This window comes from Phocoena sinus, chromosome 11 (genome assembly GCF_008692025.1).
Source record: "Phocoena sinus isolate mPhoSin1 chromosome 11, mPhoSin1.pri, whole genome shotgun sequence".
In the NCBI taxonomy this organism is placed as follows: Eukaryota; Metazoa; Chordata; class Mammalia; order Artiodactyla; family Phocoenidae; genus Phocoena; species Phocoena sinus.
The window spans coordinates 63,128,644-63,148,353 of NC_045773.1; the positions used below are offsets into that span (position 1 = coordinate 63,128,644).

Below are 19,710 nucleotides of genomic sequence, written 5' to 3' on the forward strand. Positions count from 1 at the left end.
AGACCCCCAGATCTCAGTTTGTCACTCTCTGCAAGGGCTTTTCCTAAGGCTACAGGCTGTCAGTGAATAATGTACGGAGCTGCAGGAACTCTGAGGAGCCCCATCATAGCTGGGGCTGTTTTCCAGATAAGATCGGCAAGTTCAATTGTTGTTCACAAGGCGAACATGGGCGGCCAGTTTTATAAAAGGTGAGGTTGAAAATAAGGCACCGGCTAGTCTTGGCTCCCAAGCCAGAAGTTTCCCACTGTCGATCTACACCCTGCTTTGTTTCTCTGTTGGAATTAAAGCTCTTCCTCAGGTCAAGTGAGATAATAGCGTTGGGTTTCAGCCTCCAGAGGGAGATCCTGGGGGTGGACAGGGGCACCGGCAGAGAACCTGCCTGATCTGGACGGAATCATGAGGTACCTGGCAGAGGCAAGAAGCAGGAGGCCTGTCCCAAGTCGAACCAAGCTGATGGGGGAGGTGGTGGTGTGCAGGGGTCAGAGCTGGTAAAGGAAGACACCTCAGAAACCGCGTGGGGGAAACAGCCAAGGCAGCCAGGACGTAAGTAAGCGCTCTGCAGACCCTGAGTGGACGGAGGCTTCTGGTAAAATCGGCAAAAGGGCTGCAGTCACAAGAGAAGAGCTTAGTGAGCAAGACAGACTGCAAAGGCGTGGCTGCAAGGGGCACAGTGTTTGCAGAACACCTGTGTGCCAGACCCCTGAAAAAGGCAGCGTTACACATGCATGTTTTTAATCCCTGAAGACAGATTCTATCTCTTTAGCTCTTCAATTTGTTGTAGATTAGGCTGCCCTGGGTTCACACTGCCCGAGTTCAAGCCCAACCCAGTGGAAGGAGGAGCTTCCAAGTCCCTCTTCTTTCCTGATGAAGCGATAAACAAGCACCCGCGCTTCAGGTGAGTGTGTGGATGACTCAGATCCCTGGATCCCTGCCCAGGGGGTGCAGCATCCCTCCCGGAGTCCTGAATTCCAGCTCCTGTGGTAATTAACCAGAGGAGCCCACAGACCCACAGCTACGCCTGTTCTCGGTCCCCCAAGGCTGCTCGGTAGGTGCTGCTTGTTTCCAGGCTGGATCTGCCTGTTTTCCAAGTGATCCTAAAGTTGTTCACTTAGCCACAGATGCATTTCAATCCTAGTTCTGTTAACACCTGTTTGGAGAAGCTTCCTTGTCATCATTTTTACCTTTTCCTCCTCTGAAAATTACCGCCAGTATCTGTGGTCTTCTCATCCCACTCCATATACCTTCACAATAAGGTAAAATGTGTACAATACCTGTGTATATAGTAGGCATGCTCTACCTTCTGTTCCACTAACTCCGAAGTCTGTTGGTCTGTAGTTTTAATTCTAGGGTTTCAAGTTGCTTCAGGGCCCACACCAGTCTGATCTCAGCTTTGGACCTTTGAGTCTCACCTGTCATCCTGAACCGGGGCTCCTGACCTAGAGTTAGGGACCTGTGACTTCTCAGTGTTCATTCCTGTAACAGGTCTGCACACCTGCTACGTGCAGAGTCCGTGGGGAAGATAAAGACATATAAACATAGTTTCCAACATCAAGTGTTTATAGTGTGCCAAGGGGAAGGTGGAGATATTCAGCTGCAAGAAAAGGTAGATTATGACAGGTGTCCAAAGATGGTAACACCAGAGAGAGGAAGGTGCTTCTGACTGAGGGGGTCAAAAGCAGGCCTCCTGAGAGAGGTGGCATTTACACCGTCGACAGCAGCACTGCCCAGTAAAACCATAATGCAAGCCACACGTGTAATTTTAGTAGTAATTTTGTAGCCACCTTAAAAAAGTGAAAAAGGTGAACTTATAGTGTATTTTATTTAACTCTACATATCAAACTTGTGACCAGTATTTTTTAATTATTAATAAGTTTTACTTTATTTCTGTACCAAGTCTTCAAAATGTGCTGTGTGTTCACCCTCAGAGCACATTTTAATTAGGGCTGGCCGCGCGTCCAGTGCTCACAGCCACAGCTTGCCTAGGGGCTTCTGGATCAGACATCGCAGGCTGGAGGATAGTATTAATGCTGCAGGATGGGTGGAGGGAGTGCTGAGGTTCTGGGGTCCAGAGATGCCTGGGAAACATGAGTACCACAGTTTGGCTCAAGTCTTTGGACTTAGCATGGAAAATGTTAGAGACATAGGGTGAGGCCAGACCACGGCAGACCTTGGACACTTGAGCTTGGTTTGGCGAGTCGCACGGAGCCAGGGATCAGGGCTTGGGCAGGAGAGAGAATGACATTCTCAAACGAGAACCAAAGGACGTGGTATTAATGCAAAGCCTTCTTTCAGGAAATCCCCTCAGTCTCTCGGTCCACGTGAATTTTCGGTAGGGATGTCTTAGAGGATTAGTTTGAGGGAGGATTTCATTCCATGTACTTGCATATTGTCAAATTCTTCTTTTGCATGATGATTCTTAGGTGACCAACTTAGGACATTTGTTGTCTGTTTTTTAGTACCCTCACCAGGAACATCCGGCACAGAAGAGGAGAAAAGGTTGTCATCAACGTTCCAAGTGAGTCTACAGAGGTGGCGGGTGGGAGGGGACCCCCCCCATTGTTGTTAATCCTTGACTCTCACCCATTTCCTGCTCTTTTCTTTCTTTTTTTTTTTTTTCAATTAATACTGCAGTATTTAAGGACAAGAATACACCATCTCCATTTATAGAAACATTTCCTGAGGATGATGAGGCAGCAAAGGCTTCTAAGCCCGACCACATTTACATGGATGCTATGGGCTTTGGGATGGGCAATTGCTGTCTGCAGGTATCATTTCAAATATCCAGAGAGGCAAGCTGTCCTCATCCGTTTCTGTTTATTAACTTCTTTTCTTTATATGTGCATGTTTCCTTTTTAAAAATCACATTTTAATCAGGTTGAAATAGCAGCTAGTACTTCTTTCTGAAAACCAATGAAGTTATCTTAGTAAATTCACTGGAAGTTATCTCTGGACAGAATTTATGGAATCTGCAGTTCACTACAAAGACATAGTTGTTAATGAACTTAAAAGGTGAACTATTCCGCAGTCACTGTCTCTGTTCTCTCTGTGCCTAATTTTTGCTGCCATCTAGTGACTAGCTTTGAGATTGTAAACATTGGTCAAATCTTATCATTTCTGAAAATGAATTCTGGATGCACTCCAGTGAGCTTGTGATCCAAGGGAAGGATTATTTGGACTTTAAATTTTTATTTTCCTGCAAGGCCATCTAGTGGTATAAAAAGAATAAATATTTAGCAGCCCATGTTTGCCTTGCCCCTGGCTACGTTTCACAGGAGGTATTGTAGAATAGCCTTTCTCTCAATGACTTGGTTAAAACTTCCCCTGGATCTAATCAGATTACTGGCACCTGTGGCAGGGATGGTGTCCCACCTCACAGGGGACCTGGAGCAGGGAGCAGGAACCCATCGGGCTGCCCACAAGCCTGTGTCTGGGCTTTAGCTGTGATTTCTCAGGTATTTGGGTAACTCCCCTTCTTCTGGTCTTGGTTTTCTCAACAGCTGAAAGAAGGGTTTATATTAAGGCTGCTTCTAGGTCTGTCTCTGAGCTAATATTCTTTAACTGTTTTTATTAACAACAGTATTGGTTTTAACCTTTAATTTGTTTAAAATCATGTTAGAACAGAAGTAAAAGTGGCACAAAATTTAAAGTTTCAAACTGAAAATTTCAAAAGAAAAAAAGAGGGCCTCTTGTTATTGTCCAAGGAGATTTTATCCAGTTCTGATTATTTGCTGATTGGAGCGGTGTGAAGCCTGACCCCACATGAGCACCCCCCAGCCCACCCCCAGCCCTCAGTCTGCCTGCCCTCCACACGGCTGGGGGCCCAGCATCCCATCATTTCAGCAGCTGCACACAGACACACACCTTCCTGCACATGTATCTTGGATGTGTTTATTTTACAACTACGTATAATCAGAATTGAATGCCAGAGTCAGATTTTTACATGCTAAGTGTGTTCAAATAACCATGGCCAAGGATACCATTTCCCCTGCTTTCCCTGACTTATATAGGTGGTATAAAGCGTGTCTTCCAAACAAACCTAGGCTATGAGTTTCCTTCCAGATGGACACACTTCATAAAAAAGAGACCTGTTGACTTTTAACTGCCTTATCTGCTTCCCTATCTTAATTCCAAATATTTCTAAAGAGAACCATTAAGCTCTAGAACTTAGAGAGCACAGCTTTAAAATCTGTCAGTGCTCTTGGAGGACCGATCGCCTCTTTTTCTTGGTTTAATATTAAACCAGGGTGTTTTGCCATGGACAGCACAGTTGCCCCATTCCAAAGGGATAGTCTTTCCCTTGAAACACTGTGTTTACACAAATAAATATGTCCTAATGGTAGGTAGTTTACATTTTTATTGCTTGTAGATACAGTTTTCCATCCAATTTAAGCTTTGTCATGGGTTTAAGGTTGTTTTCTTTTTCTCAGTGGTGTGTCCAGCCAACCCCACTTTCAATACTCCACTTAAAAGTCTTTAGCACAGATAATGTAAGTATATGGTAAATGAGACAAATTCCATCAATCACCACAGAAATCTCTGCTTTATCTCTTAAGTGGAACACTAGAAACTACTTATTACAATAAGGCAAAAAAAAAATGGTTTCAAAGTTTTTGTTTGTTTTTTAAGGTTAGTGAGCATCTTACTGTACAGAACAAAAAGTACTTCAACTATATTCAAATTCTTGACTCTTGGTGAGGGACTTTGCAGGAATCATTTAATAAGTTCATACATATTGTGATAGGCTTCCCCCCACCCCCCAAGAAAATCATATGGCTTCAACACTGGGTTCTGGACAAATTTTAGATATTTAGGTTTCTAACATCAATTTTTCATACTTTCTCTTTTATTTTTCCTCATCAGTTTCCTAGTGACATTGCTTCTCTTCTTTATATGATACTTTAAAAGGATATCAGAATCCAAAACCGTTCATATATTCATATCTTTTTAAGGTGGTAAGAACTCTTTTTTTTCTTCCCCCACTAAAGCCTTTACCACAGTGATGTCTCAATGGCTCAATCAGCCCTGGGGTAAAGAAGCTAGTTACTAAATATACTTAGAATAACTAAGTCGTATCACTGTTCTAACTCAGCTGTTGAATTCCAATTGCCAGTTTTCTTGAGCATATTTTTCTAGGGTTGACTTTTTCAGAATTTGCCTGTGAATTGTCTAGTATATACTAGGCCATCTTAAGAGAAGCCAATCAAAAACCTGAAAAGAAAAAATGCTTATCATAGGATCTTCTTAAAAACAAAAATAACAGACTCTAAAATAGCTAAGAGTAACTCAAAAAAGGACCTAAATAAACTAAGAGATGTATGTTCAAAAGCATTCAGCAGTCAAAACACTTGGGGGAACATTTAGGTATTCCTGATCTCAATCCATATAAGTTTGGGCTATAGGGTCAGCTTTTCAAGTATCCCACCATTTTATAAAAATAAAACTTATCTTTGCTCCTGTGTGTTCTCCTTTTTAGCACCCTCTTTCCTTCAAGATACTCTATTCACTTAATAAATATTAAGGACTAAGTGGGTGTCAGACCCTGTCCTACACACTGGGGATAGAGAACCGCAAGGCAGACCCCTGCCCTCCTAGGGCTTACGCTTTAGGGGTGGGGTCACAGCAGATAAGCCTGTAAATACTCTGCTCGCCACCTCCCCCACTTCTCATTTAACTCTTACCCGCAGACAAGCTGATTTCTGCGTTCCCACCTCCTGGCAGAAACTGCCCTGGTTTGGGTTATTAGTGACCTGTCAGTTCTTCTCAATTTCTGTTTTCACCTTTGACATTCTTCCTCCTTTACACCTGTGACACAGCTCTTCTCCGTGTGTTGAATTAATTTGTAATGGCTGGGTACCTATCATTATGTTTTAATTAAAATATGGCTTAATTCACATAGAAATGGTAGGAAAGTCAGGACACAGTAAATGGTCTGAATCATCGTTTTCTGCAGTCAGTCACCACACTGACGTGAAATGCCATGAATTCAGCGGTTAGACCCTTGAGTCTCCAACAGAAGTCCTCTGCCATTTAAACAAAAGCCAAAACAAAACCAAAAAAAGCAAAGTTGAGACCTGGCTAAAACTACTGGAACTAACAGGTTGCGATTAGAATAGTAAACGTTCACTCAGCTGCTAGTTCAACTGTTAAGCACTTAAATTATTTACTGCACCAACACAAAATCCAAATGTGCCAACACAACCACAGTTTGCGTTCCCTGCCCCTTCCGCTGCCCCAGCCCTGCAGAGGGCAGCACTGTTTGTTTGTTGTTTTGTTTTTTTTTTTTTTTGGTTTCTTTTGGGTAATTGTTTTGAGGGTATTTGCACTAATCAGTTACGTGATCTCCTTCTCTGTCTAACTCTTAAGTCCTACTTACCCGTCTTGTGCAAGCTTCCTGGGCAATCTGCCCTTCTTAGTACATCATCTGGGCCTACTCCCCAAATACTTCTCCAGCTCGGATTTTTCTTCCTGGCCCCAGCCCTGGAGACCAAGCCGCTTACAGGGCTGTTTCACTCTTCCTTGGCCTCATAAGCCCATTGTGTCCTGGTGCCACTGCTTCCCATCTGTCCGAGGAGCACCCAGGCCAAAACCGAGGTCACTCCTCACTCCTCTGTGCCCACTGGTCACCAGGCCTGCTTTGGCCCTGCTGTGCCTCTTCCCACCAGACTTCCTCAGTTTTTTCCTGGACAGTTGCAGTGTTTTAACTGCCCTCTCTTCCTTCCTCCAGTCCTGCCCCCTTCCGAGCTATCCCCCACTGTGCCACCAGTGAACTCTGAAACCCATCCTTCACATCTCCAGATCCCCCTTTTGTACCAAAATGTATACAAGCCCACAGATGTGGATGGGCAGCTGTAGAAGGAAATAAGTCAGTGGAAGAGGAAACGCCTGGCTGAACTTCATTGTTAATCTAGGTCTTATTTCTCTTTCCTGACTTCTTAATCTTACTTAACTTTGGAACATGGTTATTTATAGTGGATGTGAACATGATTAAAGCCATTTTCTAGCAAAATTCATCCGAGACAGGTCTTAAAACTCCTGTGTTCAATGTTGTCATCAACGGAATGACCATCACATGCCATGACCAACCACCTTCCTTCTCAGACTTGGCTCCTTGTGGAGGATGGTACTGATTTTGTGTTGTTGTTTAATAACTTGGGATTCTTAAACAGGTAACGTTCCAAGCCTGCAGCATATCTGAGGCCAGATACCTTTATGATCAGTTGGCCACTATCTGCCCAATTGTCGTAAGTAGAAATCACACCTAATTTTAACTACTTCTTTGTATAAAATAAAGACTGCACGTGCAAAATTTGCTGACCATGTACTATTTAAGTCCAGTTAAGACTTCATTTAGAACTGAACTAACATGAATAATATGCAGACTTAGAGCTAATGGATAAGAGTCTAAGCTGTAGAGTTTACCGTTGCCAGTAAGGCATTTTTGTGTTGACGTGTCGAGCTTGAGCGTGGCCGTTTTCCCCCTCCCATCCCGCCTGTCCTCACGGTATAGAGAAGATGATTTGAAAGAATCAGAGGCAAGGACTGGAGTCACTTCTGGTGTATTTCACCATGAGAAGGCAGGTGCAGTAGATGTAGTAGAAGTCTGTAGGGTTTGCATAAACTGATTCTTCCAGACCAGAGGTAACTGCATGAAGCTTTTTTCAGCATGTAAATGACACTTTGAACTTGCAGGTGCTGACTTCTGTTTGTTTTTAGATGGCTTTGAGCGCTGCGTCTCCTTTTTACCGAGGCTATGTGTCAGACATTGATTGTCGCTGGGGCGTGATTTCTGCATCTGTAGATGATAGAACTCGGGAGGAGAGAGGACTGGAGGTGGGAGTGATTTTCCTTAATAGTCTTTTAAGTCCAGCAGGTAAAATGGGGATATTGTCACTGCTTACAGTTTTGAAGTCGCCCTGAAATTTTTATCCTGAGTGGGTTAGTCACACATGGGAAGAAGCTGACAGGTTATCAACCTGTCTTTGGCTCCACAATGTGTGTTTGGCGTGAGAATGTAGGAAATGTGATTTGGTTGGCGGGGGTGGGGGGCGTTCAAGTTAATTTTCATCATTTGTTGGAACCAGTACTTGTTTTACCTTCTAAAATTAGTAGTACAATTTTTCTATATTTTGGGAGTCAGTGCTGATGGCTGTTTTTACCAGAAAGCTTTTTGGTGCTACTTGAGTGCTTTGTCTGTGGTGCTCTCTGTTGTGGAAAGTGTAATCTGTTGTCAGGTTCTTTGGCCTGTTACAGAGGGTTAGGTTTGCCTAATGAGGTAGGTTTGTGCCTCTTGTTTGCATGTTGAACTGCATCTCTCCAACCAAGACTGTGCATCAGAACCACCTATAGAGATCTTTAAAAATAAGTACCCAGGCCCACCCTAGCCCAGTGAGTAAGTATGTCCAGAACTGGGACCTAGACATACATGTTACTAAAGGAGCCCTCACAGGTGATTCTGATGTTCTCGACTGGGCGGCCCTATTGATGCTCTGCTCTTTATGTAATTGTTCATAAATTGTTGAACATGCCTTCTAAGTAGAAATAAACTTTAAAGCAGAAATCATTTTAATAGCTTTGTTTTACATTATAGTTTTATAGTTTTGCTTTCAACATTGGCATTTTCCTATCTTAATGAGAATGAAGGTGATCCACTTTTAAAAAAAGAAAAAGAAATATATATATATTTAAGTCATGTCAGAAAACAGACTACTTAAATTGTCTCCAGATTTTTTTTTAATATAATTTTTCTAATACTTTTCAGGATTAACTAGCTTTTTTTCGGGATCTCGTGTTCAGCTTGGACAGTTTTATGTAATTACATATATAGTATATAGGCTTTTAATATAATTATTTGGGGCGTTAGTTTGTTTCCACATCATTTTATATGGCATTCATTTGTATTTTTTTCAATTTTAGCCACTGAAGAACAACCACTATAGGATCAGTAAGTCCCGATATGATTCAATAGACAGTTACTTATCTGAGTGCGGTGAGAAATATAATGACATCGACCTGACGAAACACAAAGAAATCTATGAACAGCTGTTGCAGGAAGGTGAACCTCTGTTCCTTTTGTCTAGATTCGATTGTTAGCCTTTAGTTCTTCAAAGCCCTTTTAAATTCCTTTGCTGACTCCTGGCCTGGCTTCTATTTTTAGTGTGAAGTCTCTTAACTTTTCTCATGAGGCTGCTTGTTCTTAAAGTTTCAAGTTCCAGATACTCGTGAGATCTTGACTTTTAGCAAAAGGAGCTGACTTTGGAGGCCTGTCCCTCGGTCCACAGCTCTGCCCCCACGGGCGTTGTGTAAGGAGCGAACACACTCCACAGGATAAAATCCTGAACAGCCCAGCCATTTCCTAAGCTTCTAGATGCCCTTTCTTCAGACTTCCCGAGCTGTCCTGCCGTCTTTCTGGGCATGGAGAACAGCTCTGATGTGAGTGGTGTGACCTCTCTCTGCAGGCATCGATCATCTCCTGGCCCAGCACGTGGCTCATCTCTTCATTAGAGACCCGCTGACTCTGTTTGAAGAGAAAATCCACCTGGACGATGCCAACGAGTCCGACCATTTTGAGGTATCTGCTCCGCTTTGAAGGTGTTTCACTTCACTATCCAGGGTGGAGGCCGTTGTCTGGAGGGGCAAGGAGTTGATGACAGTAGAGGCCTTCTATGACCTCCATGACCCAGTGCAGCAAAGATTTTAAATTGGTTCAAGTACCCTTATTTTATGATTCTTACTCTCTGGTTCTGGATTTTTCATTCAGTATTTTCTCTTATTTTCATAGCGATGAAAAATGCAAATATGCAGCACAGGAAAATAACACGACCGCTTCTTTCAGGACTGCTGTTGTGTCGCCTGACTTCCGTTAAGCACTTGCTGTTTTGTCTCCCTAGCAGGTCACGCTCCACGAAAATCTTAAATTGTACCTTTTTGTATTTGTAAATTGAAGAGTATTTGGTATGGACGGTAAACAGTCTGCTTCACGTATTAAATATCAGATCATCTTAATACCTTACTGGAAAATTGGTTTTATTCTCTGCTTTTTGAATACAGAATATTCAGTCCACAAATTGGCAGACAATGCGATTTAAACCTCCTCCTCCAAACTCCGACATTGGATGGAGAGTGGAATTCCGGCCCATGGAGGTACGCAGCCCGTCGGCAGGAACCGACTTGGACGCACCCGTTCCCAGCCACCTGCCACCCACCCGCACCCTTGTCAGAAGCTCGGGTTCCTTGGAAGGCAGCACAGATCACGTGTGTGCGTGTTACACGCAAGTGCAGCAGCTCGGGAGGACTGCTTCTGAGAATAGATTGTGGGCAGAGGCTTCCAGACCCAGGTGGGAGGTTAGGAGATGTTTGGGAAAGACATGACCCTCAGGGGCCTCGCAGGGAGGAGCTGTTTGCACGGTGGGCCCCTAATGTCTCGGGCCCCGTGTCCAGGTTCAGTTGACAGACTTCGAGAACTCCGCGTACGTGGTGTTCGTGGTGCTGCTCACCAGGGTGATCCTTTCCTACAAACTGGACTTTCTCATCCCGCTGTCAAAGGTAAGGACGAGTTTCAGTGTAGGGCTGGGTGTCTGTAGGTTATCATCCATTGCTCATTTATGTATTTTTTTTTTTTTCTTTTTAAACCTAAGTTTATGCTATAGATTTTGGTACTGTTTTGGTGGAGACTCATGGAAAAAATTGTTAATAGTAGCTCCTTATTCAGCCCATTTGGAAGACATTTAGGGTTGCATTTGAACAATCTCTAGTTTCTAGACGCTTTTGACTCAAGATGATGGCGGGAGGGATTCCCACAAATGGGTTTCGTCCTGTCCAGTCCCAGGCCGATCACAATATTAGACTCAGGACGGAGAGGCGCGTAACTTCGGTAGTGCAGGGAATGGAACCAAACTGGAGAGGTTTCTGGAGAACATAGTTGGCGCTGCAGTACTGGAAAAACAAATCTGAATCAGCCTCAGCCCAACAAAAACCAAGAAGGAGCTTTCTGGAAGCAGTTTCCCGGCAGAGCCTTGGAACAGTTCCAGGCTGTGAGGCAGCAAGGCTGGGGGCCGCGGGTCAGTAGCCAAGTGAGTATAGAGACCTTTGGTTCCTGGCTGGTGGGTCTCTTGGCACAGAGAGTGGCTGGGAAAGGCTGCCGGGCGGAGTGAGGGTCTGCCAGGGCTCAGGGCTGGAGGGAAGAGAAGCAGAGCTGCCCTGTCCCAACACACACACACACACACACACACACACACCCTGAATGTGGTACAGCCACTGGGGAGATGAACGCACGTAAGGAGGGTTCACGTGAGCTGCCAGTTTATGAAATACACTTGACATGCGTGTAACTCTTAGTCAGTTCCTCCGTATCTGAGAATTCAACCAGCAGCAGATCATGGAATACTGTAGTATTTACTGCTGGAAAAATCCTCATATAGGTGGACCCACATTGTTCTGCGGTCAGATATAGATGTCTGAAAGTCAGTATAAAATTGAAAACTTCTAAAGCGAAGAGCCCATGGGCCTGCAGAGTATATTATCCTCAGTGAAATACAGTTAATTTTTTTTTTTTTTTGCCGTGTAGCATGTGGGATCTTACTTGCCTGACCAGGGATCAAACCCGCACCCCCTGCAGTGGAAGTCCAGAGTCTTAACCCCTGGACCGCCAGGGAAGTCCCAAAACACAGTTAATTTAGAAACTGGAAGGAATTTTAAAATAAATTCTCATTAGTGCCCTCGAAGAAATTCTAGAGAAAGGTCACATCTTAAATAAACCCCTGTGGACCAAAGAACATTTGGAAAGTAAGAGTTCTCAGAAACAAGGGACGTGGTAGCCACACTCAGTATGCTTACCAGTAAGCAGGTGTGGTTGAAGATCAAAGTCTGTGATTTAGGGGAACCAAACTGAGATTCATCCCAGCAGGATGGCAAAGAAACAGAGATTATGGGAAAAAGGATGAGAGGATTTCTCTGGAAAGTTCAGGGTTTGTATCAAAATTTAGAAGAAGAGAACAGTCTATACAAAAGAGATGTGAGATACAATAAAGAAAATAAAGAAATAGAATTTCCCCTGAGTGAGAGTCCACTGAGGATGAGACAGAATTATTCAAAGAAGAACCCAAGTCTAGGAATTTCTGAATCTCAAAGAGAAGATCAGTTGTCCAGACAGGAGAGGAAATTAGGATACCTAAACTTCCGGCCAAGAGGGAGAAGAAAATCAATTGATATCATTTCTCATCTACAACATTAAACGCTAGAAGAGATGGCGAGAGGTCTACAGAATCCAAAGGGTAAAGAATTAGAACCGGGCTTCCCTGGTGGCACAGTGGTTGAGAGTCCACCTGCCGATGCAAGGGACATGGGTTCGTGTCCCGGTCCGGGAAGATCCCACATGCCGTGGAGCGGCTGGACCCATGAGCCATGGCCGCTGGGCCTGCGCGTCCGGAGCTTGTGCTCCGCAACGGGAGAGGCCACAACAGTGAGAGGCCCGCATACCGCAAAAAAAAAAAAAAAAGAATTAGAACCATGCCAGCCAAACTAGTCTTTACATTGCAAGTGATTCTAACAAAAAAGATCAAGTTAGGGCTAAATTAAGCCAGAAATCTTACCTAGCAAGGGGATAGTGGAAGGAGGGGAATGGTAGATACTTCTTAATGCTTGACATTTGGAGAGAGAATTTCAAAACTACTTGTCTAAAAGTAAGAAAGACCACTAATAGTATAGAAATAGGATTTGTCGCCTCTAATCTCCTAGCCAAAGAGGTGGGAAAAAAGCAAAGCTTCCTGGTGCCACAAAAGTGGGTCTGGGGCCATGGGCGTGATAAGACATTATGGTCCAGAGAACATACAGTGGTAAAATAAGATGAAAACAAATTTGAATAGACTAAATTCTCCTATTCAAAAGCTAAAACGGGTGATATAAAATAGCAATGTAATGGTACATGTTGTTTGCATAAGATATACTTAAAACAAGGACAGATGTTGACAGTAAAGAGCTCCATATGACCTTTTAACAATTCAGGAAGGGCAAAGTCTTAACAGACAAAATGTGAGAAGGTCTTAAATGAGATACAGGAAACAATTTTATATACTCTTTTCAAGATAACATTAGAGCCATTTTCATTTTTTTAACATAAAGTGTAGCAAACGTTTCTCAGCAGCGTAAGAAGAATTTAAAGGCACTGTATTACGGTGGGTAAGATGCGGCTTCCAGGTGAGCACTCAATTCATAAATCACTTGCACTACTTACTATCTTTTTCACCTGGACAAGTTAGTTGTCCTCTCAGTGCCCCAGTTCGCAGGTGTAGAACAGAGACACGTGGGCTGTCGTAAGGCCATGTGGGGTTCGTGGAGTAAGTCACTTAGCAGAGTTTCTGGCGTGTTACTCAGTAACTGACAGGCCATATAATCAAAGGATGAGAAAGGCCACAGGGGAATTAAATGACACAGTTAATAAGCTTGGTTGTGTCCCCTGATCACAAATCTTACACCATGGCACACCTTTTTTAAACGCCCTGAGGAAGAATAACAAAAATTAATTAAGGAAAATTTTCACTTCTTAGAAGTAGACACCATATAGGATACATTCCCACCAAAGTTGAACAAGAAAATGTTCAGGAAACATTTAACTATTGGAAATTTTAAATCGTTTTCCTAGTAGGTTCTAGATGAAGTCAAAACTAGAATTATAGATGCAAACTAGTACATATAGAATGGGTAAACAACGAGGTCCTACTGTACAGCACAGGGAACTATATTCAGTATCCTGGGATAAACTAGAACAGAAAAGAATACATATGTGTATAAGGAAGTCACTGCTGTACAGCTCAAATTAACACAATATTGTAAATCAACTATACTTCAATAAAATTTTTTTTAAAAAACTAGAATTATAGATTGTTTAGGAAAATGATGCCAGCAAAGATAATTTCTAAGGGAAAACCACAGCTTTAAGTACTATAAACAGAAATATTAAAAATAAACCTAAGTAATTAAATAAGAATCTAAAGAGCTGTAGTAAAATTACAGCTTTTTAAAAGGAATTCATAAAAGCAGAAATTAAAACTGATGATCTTTGTGAGTTTTTGTCAAGACTAAGAAAAATACAAACGTTATTAGAAATGAAGCCAGATGTTCCTAGCCATGAGAGAATTTTAGATTGCTTGAATATGTTCCTGTATCTAGATTAATCCGAAGGTCATATGTGCCTTAAAACAAACAGAATAATGATAGGAATTGATCAGTGTGAGGGGGCAAAGCTAAGTAATCAGACTCTGTACTGACCATCCCTCTTCAACATGACCTCTGACTTGTGTCTGTTTTGTATATGGAGAGTCCCCTAAGATTTCATTATAGAAATAAGGGACTACTACTAAAAAGTTTTAAAAGCTCTACTTTGAGGGTCTTAAAAAGTCATTGGAGAAATGGAGGGGTTGGGGTCTCCTGAGGGAGTGGGCACAGCAGAGCCGCAGGTGGGCAGGCAGCATCGGTGACCTACCCTGGGAGGGGTCACCTTATTCCAGATCCCACAGCCCGCCTATGAGGCAGCAAAGCCCCAGAGGTGGGGAGGGCACAACCCTCAACTCCAGGTGGCAGGAGAGGCAGGAGCGTGAGTCTGGGCTGTGAGGAGGGACCAGCCCCCTGACCTCCCAATGCCATAGATTCATCCCAGGGTGTCTCAAGGGACCTCGAGATGTGGGCAGCCTACATGAGTGTAAGTTTCGCATTGATTTTTAAGGTAAGCTTCTCTTAGAATTGCCCCATTGTTATTAAAAAGCACATCCCAGCAGTCTGGGGTTGAGGGACACAGCCCCACATGACAGTGCAAAGTCTTATCTGGCCGCCAGCAAGCGCTGGCTGTGGGAGGCTTCTTCCCAGATGGGTCCAGACCGCGAGGTGAGTGAGGCACCACAGCCCCCAAATGCGCCGGAGCGGGAGTGCCCTGACTTTGGCAACGTTCTCACTTGGCTGCGTTGGTTTTCCTCCTTCAGGTTGATGAGAACATGAAAGTAGCACAGAAGCGAGATGCCGTCCTGCAGGGACTGTTTTATTTCAGAAAAGATATTTGCAAAGGTACTGCCTTCTCTTGCATTTTTGGGGTCCCTGTAGGCCACACGGGCCGCTAACACCCTCTGCGCCCCTCTGGCAGGTGGCAACGCCATGGTGGACGGCCGCAGCAAGACCACGGGCAGCATCGAGCCAGCAGCCGAGGAGTACGCACTCATGACCATCGACACCATCATCAACGGCAAGGTAGGGCCCGCGCCCCGGCTACCCCGACCCTCCCCCCACCCCACCCCCCGCCCCCGGGGAGTCGGCTGACAGCGCACCCCGCTTCTTGCAGGAAGGCATGTTCCCCGGGCTGATCCCCATCCTGAACTCTTACTTGGAAAACATGGAGGTGGACGTGGACACCAGATGCAGTATTCTGAACTACCTGAAGCTGATTAAGAAGAGAGCATCCGGTATGGTATTCTGCACTTTGCTTTTTTAAAAATCTTTTAACATAGGCAGAACCTCACAATCTTACAATATTCAGTTTTTAAAGCAGTCTTTTATTAAAGTATACGGTATCCCAAATCAATGAACTTTCCCACGTTGTACCATCTCGGCGGTTGGATGCACCTTGTAATCTTTGACAGTCACAGTTTGATTAGCAGTGCTTTTTTTCTTACTGGTTCATACAATAACGCTGCATCTTTAAGCCGATGGCCTCTTAGGCAACGAAATACAGTATCTGGATTGCCTGTTCGACATTTATGCCTGACTCTGTGTGTCGTGAGGCACCCTGGGCTCTTTGCACAGTGAGTCTAAGCCAGTCCTCAGGTTAACTAATAGCACAGCTAAGACGGTGGCCGTCCAGCCTGCCTCCCTACAGGGGTGCCCTGGAACCCCACTTTCTCAGCTTTGAGATCATGGTGAGTGGGGAGCTGTCAGCCGTGACTAAGAGGAGAGTAGCAGTGGCATCTGTATTTTGCTCGAGGCTTCTGTAAAATTTCCAGACCCACAAAAGATATACCCCACCCCCCAAACGCTGTATCTGCCAGTTTCTGTCTTCATGCATCTACTTCTCATTATTCTCTCCGCCTCTTTGATCAGATGGCTCTGGGGAACTCGGGGGCCCTCCTGTCCCAGGGCAGTCTCTTGACACCGGCATGGGCAGGACTTGGCCAGATGGGAGAACTCGGGCTCTAGTCCACACACATTGGCTCCCATGTCTTAGAGCCGACAGCATCACCATGTGGGTGGCATCTAACAGGTCCCATAGCAGTGGGATGTGTGTGTTCTCACTGCCTGCCTACAACATGAAACCCTTCCCCAGGAGGAATTCTTCAAACATTACAGCCATGTAATACAGCTCGTTCCTGGCCCCTGCCCTGTGGCTACACCAGAAGACCACACTGATTCTTCTTCAGGATTGTATTATGTGGGCCAATAAATGTCAACTTACAAAAGAAAAAGACCAAACAAACAAAAAAAAAACCACTACCATTAAGTTGTTTAAAAAAAAAATTTTTTTTTTCAGGAGAATTAATGACAGTTGCCAGATGGATGAGGGAGTTCATCGCAAACCATCCAGACTACAAGCAAGACAGTGTAATAACTGACGAGATGAACTATAGCCTTCTTTTAAAGTGTAACCAAATCGCAAATGAATTATGTGAATGCCCAGAGTTACTTGGGCCAGCATTTAGGAAAGTAAAGTACAGTGGAAGTAAAACTGACTCTTCCAACTAGACATCCTGCAGAAGGAGAAATGCTTCACCGTGTTAGTGAAGGACTGACCGCAGGATCAGCCCGTGTGCATGGTGTGAGGACCAGATAATAGCACTGCACTGTTTCTTGAGCTGCTCGGCAGAAGTGGGTTTAGGCAAATCTAGAGTTTATACAGTGTACATGTACATAGTAAAGTATTTTTATGATTAACAATGTATTTTAATAACACTGTATCTAAAGTCATTTGTGAGCTGGCTTGTACATTTTTCAGTTCTGACTCTGGAGCAACTACTGTGGAAACGGTTTTGTAAATGTAACTTACTGATAACTATACCATATCTGCATTCCAGAGTTTAAAATGTTTACTATAAATTTTTGGGTTTTTTTAAAAGACTTTACCTGGACCTGATTCACTGAAATCTATCACTTCACCTTGAAAACAGTTTGTCCTGCTAATTTTCTTTGAGTCATCTCCTTTGGCATATACATGAAATCACTATTGAATCCACCAAAGTGCTTTGAGGGGAAGCTTAGATTTCCGGCACCTTATCTATGACGATTCTTTTGTAATTGGAATAGCTAACCCCTCGGTAATCCTGTCCCAAGCTTTTCCCACTAAACAGAACCCACTGAACTGACAGTACTTTCTGTCTACGTTTGCTAATTTTGGCATCAAGTTTGAAGACAACTCTGGAGAAAGACTCTGAGTTCACGTGTAGTGATTATTGGGGGTAATTTTTTTATGGAAAAAGGGGAGAATCGTTTTTCTTCTTGTACATACCAAGAGTAATGTCAAAAATGCCACCACCTCTTCTGTTGTGGTCACCTGTTTATTCTGATTGCGGCTGTCTACTTAAATTTTCAAATCAAACGCAGCTGCTGAAGTTTTTGTTTTGCTACTTTTTCTCTAGTTTCCAGTAAGCATATTACAGACATTCTTCTAAAAGCCATTCATTCTAGATTTTACCTGGGGATTATTCTACATACTACTTACCTTCTCTGTGAAACTCATAAATTAATCATGATATGCGCTAAGTTTTGTGAATCAGGACTCTAAATGTTTAATTGTAAATAATTTAAGTTTCACAGAGTTGTTAGAGCTTTTTGTTGAAGTTTTTTTCCCCCAATTAGTTAAAAGTCTTAAAACTGCTTCTGAAAAAACTATGTATAGTAGATTATGCAAACTTTACAGGCATAAATATCTAAACTGTCATGCTAATTTTAAGAAATTGCCATAAAGCTTCAGCTAAACCTGTTTGTGTATAGATACTAGGGTTTGTGCTATATCTCATACATGCATTTTGGAGGATTAAAGAACACCTGTTTTTCCTTTGCAATTTGCTTGTGTAAATTCAGTTTGTAAAAAGGCAGTAAAGTGTTTGTGGTATGAGGAAATAAAAGAATGAAATTGGCATTGTGAAAACTCTTGAATGTGTGAGTCCTACAACTAAACGGATGGTGGTGAGGGTGGGTTTTTTTTAATTAGCCCAGATATGCCAGGAAATAATTTCTTCATCATGATCCTCAGCTCCTTCTAGAAAGACTCATAGTGATGAAAACAGATGCCTCACCTCCCTAGTAGCTGTCAACCCCTGTGGGGAGAGGAGAAATGACCACTGGAAGTGAATTTTTCTTTTACTCCAAACTGTCGCTGTGCCAAGTCAATGGTCACATGGTGAGTTACAGGTAAATCGGGCTGTGTGCGCACTGGGGTGCTGTCCCGCTCAGACTGGCTCAGCGGGCCCTGCAGAGAACTGTTTCCAACCCATGTCTTTGGACTCACATCCCTCTCCTACCCCCAACCCCTAGTTCATCTTGTCCACCCACTTTTCTCAGCTTCATCTGCTTGTCTACTTTTATCTGAACGATCCTAGGGCAGGGTCATTGTCAAACTAACCTGCATACATGTGTCTTACTGAAGTGCACCTCTGGCTCTGTGGGCCTGACATGGGGGCCCACGTTCCTGCATTTCTAAGAGGCCCCCGGGTAATGCTGACGCTGCTGGTGTGTGGGCCACGTCAAGTAACAAGGACTTAGATCACTTCTGTACCTCAGACACAAATCAATTCTAAGTCTCAAATGACACTGGTCTTCAATTCGAATGTGTGTTTATCTGAAAACCAAGTAACGGCACCCTATCTATATCCAAGACAGAAAGTACCACCTTTCATAAGCTTTCCTGCCTGAACTCAGCTGAGGGTTCAGGGCTTTGGGAACAGAACGATGAACACTGAGATAAGCAAAGAGGGCCTTTTCCTTGGTGGAAATAGCTGCGGCTGATCCTGGACCCTCACTTAGAACACAACTGGCCCTAACTTAACCCATCCAGTCTCCTGGATTAACAAGCGGTTTCCTCCTGGTCCCAGGCTGCCTCTACCCCTGCCACTGGTTCCTCCCTGAGGCTGTTTGTGAGCCTTCTGTCCCTCAGTGGAGGGAGCTGGCCTTAGCCGCCGCCTTCTAAACCACCTACACAAAAGTAACTAAGAGTGGAAAGTGTGGAAACCCAGGATGTGGTGAGAGGCCATGTCTCAGGAGGTTTCTTGGGGATCTTGCAGAAGAAAATGTGACAATATCCTTCAAGCAGCTGGTGGTGTCTGACGTGGGGGAAGGGACGTGCGATGTGTGCCTGGGATGCCTGGGCGTCAAGGCTTTCGGCTAGGAAGAGGCCCCTTTCAGAACCGTACATAGGCTGCTTCACTGCAAGGTTCTTGGGGCTGCTGCTAATGAATTTTCCATTTAGGTTAAGGCTCCCCCTGGCTTTCCCTGAAGATAAGCCACTGAGATCTACCAGCTGCTCTCTCCTCTCCATTATGCTCTTGTGTAAATATTTAACATTCCCTGTAAAAACTTCGGAACGTACATGCCAAGTGATATTTAGGAAAGTGTAAATTGGCAGGGAACTCATGAGGTCTGGACTGGACGTGAGGAGGCCTTGGTGGGTGACCTTGGCTGGGAAAGATACACTCCTCCGACTATTTGCATTTTCTTGGTAAGTGGTGGCTGAAATTGGCTGGG

General features: G+C 43.9%; 1 protein-coding gene across 2 annotated transcripts in view; it reads left to right on the plus strand.

Moving 5' to 3' along the window:
- GCLC (glutamate-cysteine ligase catalytic subunit) overlaps positions 1-18,118 on the plus strand; it is a 38,845-nt gene extending 20,727 nt beyond the window's left edge. Inside the window, exons 4-16 of one of the 2 annotated variants that reach the window (XM_032649236.1) lie at positions 782-895; positions 2,457-2,515; positions 2,632-2,765; positions 7,167-7,241; positions 7,714-7,830; positions 8,914-9,052; positions 9,456-9,568; positions 10,048-10,140; positions 10,438-10,542; positions 14,970-15,051; positions 15,128-15,231; positions 15,323-15,443; positions 16,505-18,118. In XM_032649236.1, the coding sequence (XP_032505127.1) occupies positions 782-895; positions 2,457-2,515; positions 2,632-2,765; positions 7,167-7,241; positions 7,714-7,830; positions 8,914-9,052; positions 9,456-9,568; positions 10,048-10,140; positions 10,438-10,542; positions 14,970-15,051; positions 15,128-15,231; positions 15,323-15,443; positions 16,505-16,716 (1,468 nt within the window). In that variant the 3' untranslated portion in view covers positions 16,717-18,118. The remainder of the gene's footprint in view (positions 1-781; positions 896-2,456; positions 2,516-2,631; positions 2,766-7,166; positions 7,242-7,713; positions 7,831-8,913; positions 9,053-9,455; positions 9,569-10,047; positions 10,141-10,437; positions 10,543-14,969; positions 15,052-15,127; positions 15,232-15,322; positions 15,444-16,504) is intronic. The other variant, XM_032649237.1, reaches the window with a different exon arrangement.
- Positions 18,119-19,710: the final 1,592 nt, after the last annotated feature.